This window comes from Epinephelus fuscoguttatus, linkage group LG17 (assembly GCF_011397635.1).
Source record: "Epinephelus fuscoguttatus linkage group LG17, E.fuscoguttatus.final_Chr_v1".
Classification (NCBI taxonomy): domain Eukaryota; kingdom Metazoa; phylum Chordata; class Actinopteri; order Perciformes; family Serranidae; genus Epinephelus; species Epinephelus fuscoguttatus.
Window position 1 is genome coordinate 22,209,775 of NC_064768.1, and position 14,272 is coordinate 22,224,046.

Consider the following 14,272-nt stretch of genomic DNA (forward strand, 5'->3'; position numbering starts at 1 on the left):
CCCTGACATACATTTATGTCAAGTGATAAAGCCCTTATCAAGAGCAAAGGAGGAAGTAATGGTGCATTTTTAAAGAGTCACAAAGTCTGCAGAGGGAGGAGGTTGGAGTAGTTGATTGGGTCAACAAAACCTTGGACCTTGACACTGTTAATTTCCTACTTCCGAAAGAGTCAATGCACCAGATTTGGGCCAGATTAGGCCAATAAATAGCTGTAGTCTGTGGTTTTTGGCCTCATGGATATGGGTTAGAAGGCCGTTATCAGTCCATTAAATGGCTTTTAGCATATTCAGTGTTGCGAAACAGTTGCAATGTTTTTAGGTTTTACTTTCACACAGGACATAAATCCTGGATGAAAGTCCTGTGTTTGTTTGACCCATCAATCACCTCTCCCTCCTTTGCCCACCCAACAACACAGAATTTCTCACTCCCTACACTACATCACCTGGCCTCTTCTGCTCCCATCATAATTATCACACCCACAAGAGGTTGCTGCACAACAATAAATGTAAATGGCCATTTCATGGCTTGATAATTGCCGTCTGAGACGAATGGTAGGTGTAGCAGGCCTCTTTCGACCCATATCTGTGATGCTTATTGACGCTTATTACCACTAAATATGGCCAGTTAATGGCCTGATATCAGCTGTACCGTCTCATCAATCTGTCTTCGAAGCATGACTGTGGTCATTCCCAAGCTTAAACTGTAGGTATTTTAACCCATCCCACCAACCAATCCTGGCCAAGTCCTTTTTGTCCCTAAGTGTAACCAAACTCTAACCATAGCTGTGTCAGATCAGAGAAAGTGTTTGATTGTGAGTCACAAACACATTTCTGCCAACCCCGCCCTTTACTTCGCACTGCTTGTATGCACATTGTGTCTGGAAGGCATCCAAAAGTTGGATTCTGTTCACAATGCCACTAATACAAATTCTCATTTTGCCGATCTGATGGATCTGTCTGTAAGATCCTATTCCTATGCATCCAGCACTGTTACTGAATGCATCCTCGCATGACTTGACGGTGAAAGTGACATTGAGAAGTAAAATTGCATCCTCTATGCATTCAGGCTTCATGGCACACAGTGCAGCTGCTGAGGAAGCTTGATTAGGGCCCGGTAACTCCTCAGACCAGGAGGAAATGCATTAAAAATATATGCTGGATCATTTGTGTGCACATGTTTAACAGTCTTCCTGCTGTCTCTTCGGTCATTCATGGCAGGCAAACTGAGGTATTAAAGGTATGGAGGGAGTGATGAGGAAGAAAGAGGGGCAGCTATATATATTCAGCTTTACAGCATATGGGGGGCAAGAGGTTGATGGATGGGTGGGTGGATGTAGATAAGAGAGCAGGAGGGATGGATGGATACAGCCTGAAGAGAGAGGAGAGGAGAGGATGATGTAGATGGCCCATAATCCTTAGAGGCTGACAGCACACTGGATCTGCTGTGATTGAAGTGTATAAGTGTGTGTGTGTGTGTGTGTGTGTGTGTGTGTGTGTGTGTGTGAATCTGATAGTGATAGTGATCTGCCTATCAAAGTGATGCAGGAAAGGGATGGAGTTATGGGACAGAAGGAAAGGAAGAGGGGGAAGAAACTGCGTATGGAAAAAAGAAGAGAGAAAGAGATGAGGCCAGAAAAGCCATTAAACATAAAATCAATCAGCAGAAAGAGGGGGAGAGAGATGGAGAGTGAGATGCAGGGAGAGTAAGATCTTAAAGAAAGACACAGTGAGACGGAGAAGGATAAAGAAGGAATCCTCAGATGACTGCGATATTGATGACAGCACAGTGGGGAAGAGGGGATGAACGGATGCGAGAGAGGGGAGGCAGGATAAGGAGGCTAAGAACGAGTGATCAAAGCACCCCAGGCCATGAGAGAGAAGGAGCAAGGGAGTCTGTGATGGGGAGAGTTCGGAAGGGGGGATGATGTAGAAGGAGAGTGGGAGGGTGAAAGGCAAGGATGAATGAGGAAGAGAAAAGGAAGCATGGAGGGGAGAACAGAGGATGGGAGGGGGAGGGTAAGGAGAGAGCGATGAGAGGAGAGTAGAGGAGGAGATGTGCTGTTTTTACTATAAAGATAATCTTGATGCAGAAATGGGTAGAGGAGGGGTGCAGGGAGCAGACACCAGTGGGGAAGAAAAGAGAAGTGGTGCTACAACAACAACCAGCAACAACCAGAGAGGAAGAGTGGAGAGCAAGGTGCGCAGAGGCAAAAAAAGGGCAACACTAGCTCACTGATGTGATAAGAAATGAAGGCAGCATGGTCAACACTGCCTCTCCCTTTTCTTCTCCCTTCCTCTCACACACATACAGAGTCACACTCAAACTAACTTATAAGGCCCTCCTACACATACACTTTCCCCTCCTCCTGTGGGTCAGTGCGCCAGGGCATGAGCATGAGTTCAGCCTCCCCAGGTTGCTGTCTGAAATAAAAGCAGAAACAGAACACAGCAGAACAGTGCAGCCAGATAGCAGAGCCCTCACTCATCTATAGGTTTGCCTCTTCATCTTTGTTTTCTAAATCTTTCACATTGTTAATAATGCATTGTTTCCACTTGGCTCTTTGGGGTGGAGGTGGGGGTGGAGGGGTAACCAGATTACACATATTAGTCACACCTTTACTGTCGTTTAATATCTGTCTCTCTGTGGTTTTGGGGAGCTAATGAATTGTCGTAAACTTGAGTAATGCTCACATCACCTGTCTCCCCCCTCCTGCGCTCAGCTCCATGTGTGACACACAAAGCCCCGCCCCCTGTGAAACAGAAGCCCTCTTTAAACAGGAATTGTGCAAATTTGCAGGAAAGCCCAATCAGTCTTTTTTCAGCATTGGCAGTATAAAAGCAAAATCGGGGAGTGCGGCAAAATGCCGCCTGCCTACTTTTGTTCATACAGAATGTGCCTTTTTCAGGGCAATGGGGGGCGTGAGCAAGTAACAAAATGTGTAGCTCAGTGTGTGACGTAAACAGTGACGTGGGAGGGAAACCGCGGTTGGTCGCTCTTTCAGCAATTCTCTCGTAATCGGCCCGTTCTTCACCATCCCCGTCATCTGACGGTTAATGGCCTCTTCATTTGCAAGGGCAAGGAGGGCGCGCAGTTCCTTGTCTCCCCAGTTGCTCATCTTTACAGTGTCTGTCAGGTTTGCGTTTCCCTCTTGCTACTAGCTGCTCGCTAATTCCTGCTATCAGCTGTTTCCTGTTTATCCACCGCCAGTGGGTCGCACATGCGGCATCATCAACAGCTCCTCCCACAAGTCTTCAACAGCTACCCCCGTTGCGGAAGGCCGCCTCGGTCTTTTTAAACTAAAAGGGTTCCGCCAATATGACTACCCTACAAGGCGGAAAATTGGGCACCTCAGATCAACTCCCCAATCTGGCTCTGTGTGTCTAAACGCTCGCAGCTTGCCAGCATTCGACAAAAATCTGGTAGTGTGAAAGGGGCTAGAGAGTGGAGAGAAACTACCACCACTGTAAATTACAGCAAAACACAGTAAAGATTCTCACACTGAGCTGAAATTTGGCAAATGCACAACAGTATGATTTTCACAGTACGGTAACCGTCTCAGAAAATATCATATTTTTTTGGGCATTTTTAGCCTTTAATGGACAGGACAGACAAGTGTGAAAGGGGGAGAGAGGGAGTGACATGCAGCAAAGGGCCACAGGCTGGAGTCAAACCCGGCCGCTGCGGCAACAGCCTTGTACCTGGGGCGCCTGCTCTACCACTAAGCCACCGACGCCCCAGAAAATATCATATTTTTATGGTATCACAGTATATGACAGTATCACACAATTATTACTATTATTATCAGTTACAATGACCCTTAAATGAATGGAAGCAGAAGGGTTTTTTGGTCATAGTGGAAACTTGAAACCATTTATTTAAACTTGAACTTGAAACCATTTTTTTTATTTGAAGGATGTGTGAAAAGGAGGAAAGGAGATGTGCAAGCACAAGTGAGATTCTCTGACCAGTTGCTTTTTTATTCAATAGTATAAGCAAATGTACACGGTATGATAACCACCAATTTTCCGACCATGGTATGCAGGTTGACGGTATACCGCTGCAACCCTGAGGTACAATTTTGTTTTATTTTTTTGATAGGGGTGGTAATGGTAGGGGTAACACTGTAATTTATATTTTGCCCATGTATAATATCTCAGAAATTTCCAAAGATGATAATGAAAATTGGGAAACTATGCATTGGGTGTCGGGTGATGATTTTCAGTGGGATCAGACGTACTGGTCCCGCATCACAGGAAATCATTTTCACTAAGGTTAATATCAGTTTCTAACTTCAAGAACATGCTCGCGGTGAGGTGCAGACTTAAAAGGGAAATAGTTTGTTTTGTTTTCCTTTACTTTAACTTATCACTGTGAAGTAAATGTTGATTGCACAATGTAATGACTACGGAATAATGACACTATCTGCATTTAGATTGGTTCCCTATAAGCCTCACTTTCGCTATGCAGTTCTGTCTGCCACCGGATCTCCCTGACAATAAAAGGCTCGATTTAAGGCACAAAGGAAGTTTGTCAACCACTGTGCAACCAAAACAAGAAAAGGGGAGCTCTTTTGTTTTCCCCTGCATTGGAAATGGCGGATGGTGGAACAAGTGATGTAACTATGGAAAACAAAAGCAGTGTATCCTGTGTTGTTGTTAGTTGCTTGGCTCTGAGGAAGACAAAGGTATCGACAATAATATTACTTGGAAATGCTAGGGGGTGAAAAGTTGAAATGTTGTCTGTTTACACTTTAAGACAATCAAAATGAATGTTTGTTACCAAGAACAATAAGATAACTTCATTGAAAATTTAATTTGCTATTCTAGATGTGAGATTTGAGGATAACCACAATCCATAATACAGGATCCTGAATCTAGCCACTGCCCACAGATTTAGGTTCAACCTTGACTGAACAGGGCTCCAAATATCAGTCATCTTGTAATGATTTTATAATCAGTAGCAGTCAGTTTGTGTCTCATTTTAAAGCAAATTCCATCTATGCGTTGGGTGTGGCTTCAGTGACCTCAGTGCTCCATTGACACGGCGACAGATTAATTTAAATGCCAAATGGATTTAAAGATTTTTGCCATAAGCTGATCAGCCTCGTATGTAATGATATTCCATTCTCTGACCGAGTTCAAGTGGTGTAGTATTACAAAATGAGAAAATAATTAATTCAATACAGTGTGCTTAAAAGCGAGCTACAGTATGTTTGAATCATTACGGGAAAAATAACAATATGAAATATTATTAACTGTGACCGGCTTTAATGCAGGGATTGCTTTAATTGTTATATATTCATTTTATTTTATACTGCTGCTATAAAACGGCAAGTTATGAGACCAGAAAATAATGTGAGGGAGACAGCGTAATGTTTAACACTGTCACACAGATGTCCCATCATGATTGATGGATTAGGAGCACGCGGTGTCCAAATTTAGCAGGTGCAACATGGAAAGTTGACTGGCTCCATGTCATGTCCGATGCACGCACATTTAACAGAAGGTAGCCAGTGTTGGCTATATGTATGTGGACTTCTCACCCTTCCCCTGTAAACACTCAACAAATGTCACTTTTTATTAGAGCAGCTGCTCCTGAAGCGGTCTCTGCACAGCCCCGCCATTACGAGATGACACACAACAGAATACATGAGGATCCTAATTGCATCCTGTATCATCCAGATATATTGCATGGAGTCTCTACGTGGCTTTCAGGTCTCCTCCAGATCTAAATCAGTATTTTAGTCGGCCCCGTTTTTTTAAGTAATCATTAAAAAGTGTTTTATGTTATAGGTCACAGTAGTGGATTTTGAGTGACACGCATCATGACCGAAAGCCCTTGATGCGACATCATAATGTCAAGTTCACCAAAGGTCCACTGCACATAAGAGCGCTGCTTACGTGTTTAGTAATCTTCTTTTATTTCTTGAGTCCATTTCCTCTTCTTTAATGAGAGCCACACATCAGTGCACCTTGAGGCCCTTCCACCTGTCTGTCAAGTGTCACTGGCACATCAATAAGCTGGAGGGCTGGGAGAGTTTTGTGTGTGTGTGTGTGTGTGTGTGTGTGTGTGTGAGTGTGCGTGTATCAGTGTATATGTGTGTTCGCATGCGGGTGCGTATCCACCAGTGCTTGCGGACGTCCTGTTGTCATGATAAACCTGTGACAGCTGTCATCCTGCAAGCAGCACTCTCTCCCACGCTGCGGACTCTTTCTCTCTCTCTCTCTCTCTCTCTCTCTCTCTCTCTCTCACACACACACACACACACACACACACATGGACTACCGCATCATTGCTCTCTAGCAAATGTGATGGGGTCTCAGCAGGGTTTGGTTCAGGGTGTTGGGTCATTTACACAAATCTCCTTAACTGTCTAGCTGTGGAATAAATGTCTATCTGAATAACTGGATGGTCTGTCTGTCAGCGCCTGCCTACCTGCCTGCCTGCCTGCCTGTCTGTCTGTCTGTCTCTCTGTCTGTGTGTGGGACTGACTCAGCGGCCTGTGTGAATCTGTTTTAATGAATGAAGTGTTGATGAATAAATAATGCATTTCTCTACCTCCTTTTTAATTCATCAGCACCTGTAGTTTGGGAGAATGCACGTCTTGTCACCAGCATGTGTCCCTTTGACACAAGCATCCTTCCTATTAAGACTAATACAAATGAAAAGCGTGCATTGTTCCTAACTTCACGTTTTGATCTATGGAAAAAGGCTCAATCTATCTTAAAGGCAGAATGAGTAGGATATTCCTTAAGAAATTAAAGACTCATTTTGATAATATTCTCCCTCAATTAGCACTTCAGAGATCCTGCCCTCTGCTTGTATTTTCTAAATTTCTTTTAATTTTGTGAAGTCTTGGGCATCGGCCTTTGGGCATTGGCTTTGTAGCCCCCAGCCAATAAGAGTGGGCAGGGTGTGAGGGCTGGACTATAAAAATGTAGCAACCAGGTGCTAAACGTAAGCAGCATGCATCCAAAAGGAAGCTACAAAATTGGCGGACACAGCGCTAAGGAGAGTGAAACTGGGTTTTGTTTTAGGAACTGAAGGAGTAGTATGCGTGTGGTGTTGTTGAGCTACTAAGGAGGGGCCAAATTTGAATTTTGTGTTTTCAAATCCTACTCATTCTGCCTTTAAAACTCATTTCAAACCACTTATTTTGTTTCATCCTGTTCCTTGTTTCCTATCCAATACAGTCTGTACCAACCCTTTGCCTATTTCAATCTGGTTCTATATTTTCGTTTGACTCTAGTTCTGTTTGTCTCTGTTTGTCCCTATTTATTTATGTTCCCCCGTTATCCTCCATGTATTTCCTGTCTCTACTCAGTGCACTCTGTTCCGTCCGATTTCTAATATCTTTTCTAATATGTTTCTATTCATTTCTATCGTCTGTTGCTCGATGTGAGTCTTGGACCACAGTTACGCTCTTTACCCCTCCTGTGGGTGGAGTCTGGCTTGGTCCCTACCTTATCTCTGTCATCTGTACATGCATCCCCCAAAGCAGCACCGCCTGGGTGAGCCTAAAGGATGTGCATGTATACCTGACAGCGCCTGTCTACACTCTTATAAAGGATGTGCCTTTTTCCGCTTATCAGTGAGTGCAGTTTAAGGACAACACACATTTGGTGTTTCTCCATCTTCTCTAAATGCTGATGATATCAATGTGTCATGTGTTGCAGAAAAATATAAATCCTGTGTTGTCCCAAATTGCACTTACTGGTTCGTAGGAAAATACATGTCCGCTGTAAGAGTGTCTTACATACAGTATTGCCTCTTTTATGTATAACTATAAATTATACAGGTATAATTTATACCATGTTTACAGTTGGACTTGTACGCTCTCAGAAAAAAAGGTTCAACATTGCATCTTTCATCACTGGGGCAGTGGATACGTGGCTGGGCTCAATTTGATTCTGAGAAATACAGGCATGTCCTTTTCAAAAGGAGGTATTTCAATAGAATGGGTACAAAGACATTCACCCATTCACTCTGTATTTTGAAAAAGTGAATTGAGCACAGCCCTTTTCAATAACCTGCCATACAACCAATGTCCCAGTGACACAACAAGGTCCAATGTAGTATGTTTTTTCTCCGTGAGTGTATCTGTATAAATTATATGTGTATAATTTATGCCGTGTGCACAGCGCAATCCATGTGTCTTTATCTGTTATACAGTAATCAGTACTACTATCAATTATGAATAATCAATCAGATGTGAGTATTAAAGAAAACTAGGCAAATCTACCATCACATCTGGTCTACATGTTTTGAAACTAATTGAAGACTAATTTATACACCGACACCAAAACCAGCCAATTGGGAAACAGTTGAATCCAAAGTTCCTTGGTGGTGATTGGAGGAGACGAGAGCGGAGATCTGTGATTGGAGAAAAAAAGGACAACTTACCTTGTTATTGGAGGAGAGGACAGCAGCTCTGAGTGTGACAGGAACTGCGGCCTAACCCCTAAAACCCCACCCTTAATTCTAACTGGCTAAAATAAAACAGAATTTACTATCTTAATGGCAGGGAACTGAAAGTCCACATAATCAGGACTGTTTGTATATTATCATGCATATTCTTGCATATCTACTTCATATCTGAAGTGTGACGTAAGAGCTCCATATTCTCACAATATGGTTTCCTAATGTGACTTGACAGTTTATGTGTCATGAGAAAGTCATCCATTTCTAACATTCAAACCACAAAATAACATTGGCAGTTGTTAGCAAAGAGCGTACTTGTAATTTACTAAAATTAAGGTAATTAAGAGAAATCACCTCATAGAGGGAGAGAAGTGGGGAGTTGGGCTGGCTGTAAAATGCTAGGTGTATTAAAATTTGATTTAAATTGCTAATTTGGTAAATTATACAAATTAATACATTTGATAATTGACCCACCCCATATCATATAGCTGTGAAAATCAAAATAATTCATCCAAAAAGCAAGAAATTTAATTTTAAAACAAAAAAAAGTCCGCCCCTCGGTCCCTCCTCCTCTCCCTAACCCAGGTTTTCTATTTGTCACTCTGATTTGATTGACAGCTGAGGACACATGTGGGGGCACTGTGAGGGGCGGCAGTGGGGTGGTGACCAGTCCCGGTTACCCCGGCAACTATGGTAACCAGGCCGACTGTACTTGGATCCTATTGGCCGAACCTGGAGACACCATCTCTGTCATCTTTACAGACTTCCAGACAGAGGAGAAGTATGACTACCTGGAAGTGGAGGGATCTGAACCACCAACCATTTGGTGAGTCACGTTATTTATTTATTCGTTCATCCATTCACATGTGCGTGTGTGTCACAGTCATAATGTTGCTGTGAAACATGACAGTACAGATGTGGCGGAACTGTCCATTTATCTGTGTCAGAATCAGTAATATACAACAATATCTGAATTGCAGTGGAGGCATGAGTCAGGGTTCAGTGTTAAATTGCAGAAGGGTACGGGACATATTACCAGTTGTGAGAGGCATGCAATTATCTCGATGGTGAAAATGAAATACACGTACATATAATACAACAAAATTCAGAGGTGGATATGAAGGTTGAGACTGGTTGGCCTGGTTATTAAAATGCCTTGTGTGAATATCCATTATTTCATGGCACAAATGCAGGCAGGTTAAAGTTGACGCATCCAAACAAACGCAGAATGGTCGAGCTTCATAGAACGGTCTGCAGCAGGAAACAATGTGGTAAACAGCACAGCTCCACTGTGCTCGTAGTGGCTGTGACATACTGTATGTGACTGTGGTCCAAATCCATACTTTGGAAAAAAAAAAAAAAAAAAAAAAAAGCGAAGGATTCAGTTGACATTTCTGAGCTGGCATTCCTGGGAAGATAGTGTAGTCACGTAGCGCCTGAGTTTATGGAACAATTTAACCACACTTGGAGTACAGTAATAAAAAGTTGGAACAGGTGATAAAAATAAGTTAGAACTCAAGTAAGAACAGGTAATAAAACGAAAACGTTATTACAGATATAAAGTACAGTTTTTATCTCTTGTTCTTGAAGTATAGCAATTTCTCCATGGAAAAGATAAATAGATAAAATCTTGATGTATGATGTGAATAGGTGTGTGTGTGTGTGGGTGTATGTTCATGCACAGGCCTTCTCCATGGGCCTTGTATTTTAGAGATGAATTAATTGATCTGTGCTAGTTAGACTTCTAACAGCTCTCTGTGGTTTTCCATTATTTTTTCATGCGTTTCCAGGTGGTTCACTCATAACAGCATTTTATTGTGCCGGCTGTTTATCGATTGTTGGTAAATTAGGATATTGATAAACCATTGCTGATGCTGTAACCAATTTGAATCTTATCATGGGCAGGGATATTAGTGTATGTGCGTGGTTAATTGATCTGGAAGTAATAATGGTTAGGCAACTGCTTTAAAGGAAAGTGTTAGTGTGTACAGATGCATACCATCTACCATCGTGCTCATCCTGTGTGTATTTGTGTGCATATATATGTGTGTGTGCAGTTGTAATCGAAGCACATGATACCTGAGCTGCCCCAGTTGAGTACTGCTCCTCAACAACTGATTGGTTTTCACTAATAGTGCTTGTGGAAACTGAGTGTGCTCTGCTGGTCACATTTCATTGCATGCATTTATTTAGCTGAAAATCGTTGTCTTGTTTTTGAGAAATGACATATTTGATCATTATTTGAAAAAAAAGATGGTGATAATATTCACTTTACATGATCTAGACATACATTGAATAAAGGCAAAACACTTCATCTTAAAAGACGGGCCGACAAGAAAGATAAAACAAAGGTCAAAAGCCAGGTTTATGTTTGATTTATTTATTTTACGTTGTTTTTATTTGACCTTTATCACTGTCTTGAGTTTTTTGACACTCCTTGCAAAATAACAGTACATTTGCAAATTTAGTTCAAGCCAACACACATGCAAAAAGGGACCAAGTAAAGAAAGCTGACCATTAATTATCACCAGTAATATGTCACTCAAAAAACAACTACTTTCGTATTTGACTGTCCTTTATAAAGTTATTTATATTTTGGCATAAAAATCTGCACTCATGCACTCAGTTAGTCTAGAAACATCCATAAGGGACATGAATGCCATTTAAATGTATTTCTATTTGTAACAAGTTTTCAGGAGGCATAAGGCCATTCAGAAAATTTGTGTCAAGCTTTCATTTTGAACTGGGGGCAAATACAAAACCTACAAAACTGCTGTGAAAAATCACCTTCTTAGGAGTATTTACGACCAAAATTTATTGCTCAGAGTTAGATTGTTGGCCTTTGGGGGGTAATGCGGTGGCCACTGGTAGTGTGTGATTTAGTCTGACCGGTGTCTTGGCTCATGTAATGTATTGCTGTGTAGTTATTTACTTGCTGAATTAACCGAGTCTCATACAGCACGCTGAGGTCAGTGTGTTGACTTTTCTCATATCATGGATATCCCCCAGCAGCCAGGCTGATAATAAGGTTATAGTTTGTACTGAGAGGAGAGTAGCGACATTCAGATGTACAGCCTGGAGCAAAACTTATATTAACCTGCCCTCATGTTGCGAATAAGTGAAGATGTTAAACTGACCCTGTTTAAAGTCAGAGTTTTCTTCTAGCACAGTTTAAGGAGTCAAAACCTGAACAGTAAAGTAAATAAATAAATAAATGTTTGAAAAGTGTTCTAGTTGAAAATACATAGGAAAAACAAATCACATTTAAAGTGACAGTGCCAAATACACTATTTATACGCATTTACAAATGTTTTCTATCAACCTTACCATCAATGTAAGTAAGCACTCTGTGTTTGCAACAGCAAGGCACACACACAGTTATAAAAGTATATTTCAGCATGCACAAGACGCCTAATTTGAGGAAGTGACTTCAACGGCTTCCCACCTGGGAAGAAAACAAAGCACACTAGTGGCTAAGAGTGTCTTGTTGATCAGAGATGTCAGAAAAAGTCATGAAAAGACTTGTTTAAGATGATGCAATGCTCAGAGGGACATTGCAGAAAGCACAACTCTTCAAGCCTCGCAGTGAATGTGCTACATAGCAAAAAGCCAGTCCATGGTTCCACTCCTGTCAAACATGAAGATGAAACAAGACTTGGCATAATATCAGCAAAACCGAACCCCTGAGGAGTGGATAAATGTTCCCTAGTTTGAAACATCCAGGTTCTTTTGAGGTATCCTGATGACAGGGTCAGAATTTGGTATAAACAGCCTGATCTCGTGGATTCTTTCATCCTTTAAATGGTGCACGCTGCTGGTGGGGTTGTAATTTTCTGGAGAATGTTTTCTTGACACGAACTACACCAATTTAGCATCGTTTGAATGCCAGAGTGAACCTAAGCATTGTTCGTATCCAGGTGCATCCCCTCATGGCCGCAGTGTGCCTCTTTTCAGTTGGATACTTCCATATCAGAAAGCATACATCATCCCCAGATGGCTCCAGGGAAATAGCAGTGATGTTAGTTTCCTCCAGTGACCCACAAAGTCCTTATATCTCAACACAGTACATCACCCCTGGAATCAGGCTGAATGGAATAGCTGCAGAATAAGTGTGCTGCAGAATGTGTCAGTGCTGTACATGAATGTGTGCTGGAAAGTCAGCAGGGACTTCATGACGTATTGAGGCAGCATGGGCCAACATCTCTTAACGAGTTCTGTATTAAGGGCATAAAGGATGATACTGGCTGCAGGCTGGGTGAAACTGGAGACTGATAGTGTAGTCTGTGTTTGGTTTTTGTATTTGTGCATTCACACAGCATCTTCAGCTTGTCTCTGTTTTGTATCCTTGTAAATTAAATATGTAGTAACAGTTTGAATTCGGAGACTTGGAGTCCAACCACTGATACATTCATTCATGTATGTTTTTTGTCTGAGCTTAAGTATCTGTGCTTGTTTGCATATAAGTGCATGCATTCATAATGTGTATGCACGTCTGTAGCTTTGGTGTGCAGTGTTGTGTATGTACAGTCGCATCAGTTGATATTTGTCCTATTTGTCCCCGTGGAAACTCCTGAGGCTTGATATTGACAAAAAGTCACTCTGTAAACAACACTGTTTCTATCCCCCTTCTCTGTAAACAACCTTTATTTATCTGTCTTATCAGAATGATGATGATTATGGAAGAAAGAGACATTGAAATGACATTACAACAGTTGAGCAGGTAGCATACTTAATACTTTAGATCCCAACTTTACAATATATATCAGCAATAACTGTGTAACTGGTTAAAAACAAGGAAGTGGCTATTGTCGAAGAGGAATGGAAAGCATGCTGTAACCCGTTAATGTGAGAGGTAGAGATCAAATGGACACTCTTGGGAGGTGATTTTGATGACAGACTTCAACCAAGGTGACTGCCATTAGCGCTGTTAGCACTTAGCAGACAGAAAATTAGGTCAGCAATGTTCTTTATGAACTGATAAGAATCTGTTGTGAGCCGTCTTCTCCTTGATTCAGTAAATTATGTGTTCCCAAGGCCTATCTGAGGTGGCACGTGTACATTGAAATTCTAGCCAGGTTCTGCATACAAAACAACCGAATATAAAAACACCTGATGGCTGTGTTTAGAGAATGTCAACCATTGGAGCCAATGACCAAAGAACCAAAGAAAATTTTGGTAGACTGAAATTCCATCTACTCCTCAAACAACTGATTGGTCGACTGGTGGGGGAAAATCTGTGCGGTATCTCTAGATTAGCTAAATCGGCCAGAGTGCACTGAGTGTATTCTGCCTGGTAGTGTTGTGTCTATCAAAGCATTGTTTCCCTCGTTGCAATAGGAGCACCATATATTTACACTGTGCTAAAAAATGCCAACAGCATGACGGGGCGCTAAGTGTCTATTCTGTGCTGAGTTCTGCACATTTGGTGTTTTTTCCTGGCTGTTCAGAGTTAAAAAATGTTCAACTTTGTGTAAAACTTGTTCATCACTGTTAGTTTATACCCAGCCATCCAGTCACAGTGAAGTAGGGGCGGGTCAGATACCTAAATACCACTCCATTTCATCTACAATAATGGAGGAGAAAGTAATACTGCTGGCCACAGTCTGGCCATCGACTTGCAAGTCCGTCCTCTCTCCCTATATGCTCTAGCCCTCCTTCAGAGCAAGGGCCAAACCAAGTCCTTTTCCTTGCACTGACATTTTTACTTTCACAGATATTTTGTAACATAGCAACCAGATGCAACCAAAGCGTCTTAGCTGCAAAAACACTGCATCTCCAAAGCGCTCTGAAGTGCCCCCCAGCTGGGTGTCTTCAGAAGAGCACCTGCTGTTTTGGCTAGAGACAGAACAC

At 41.9% G+C, this 14,272-nt stretch overlaps 1 protein-coding gene across 5 annotated transcripts in view; it reads left to right on the plus strand.

The window, feature by feature from the left end:
- The window catches only part of csmd3b (CUB and Sushi multiple domains 3b), a 471,159-nt gene that overhangs the window by 226,954 nt on the left and 229,933 nt on the right, over positions 1-14,272 (plus strand). For 4 of the 5 annotated variants that reach the window (XM_049601964.1, XM_049601965.1, XM_049601966.1 and 1 more), the window contains exon 5: positions 9,041-9,248. In XM_049601964.1, coding sequence (XP_049457921.1) covers positions 9,041-9,248 — 208 coding nt within the window. The remainder of the gene's footprint in view (positions 1-9,040; positions 9,249-14,272) is intronic. The other variant, XM_049601968.1, reaches the window with a different exon arrangement.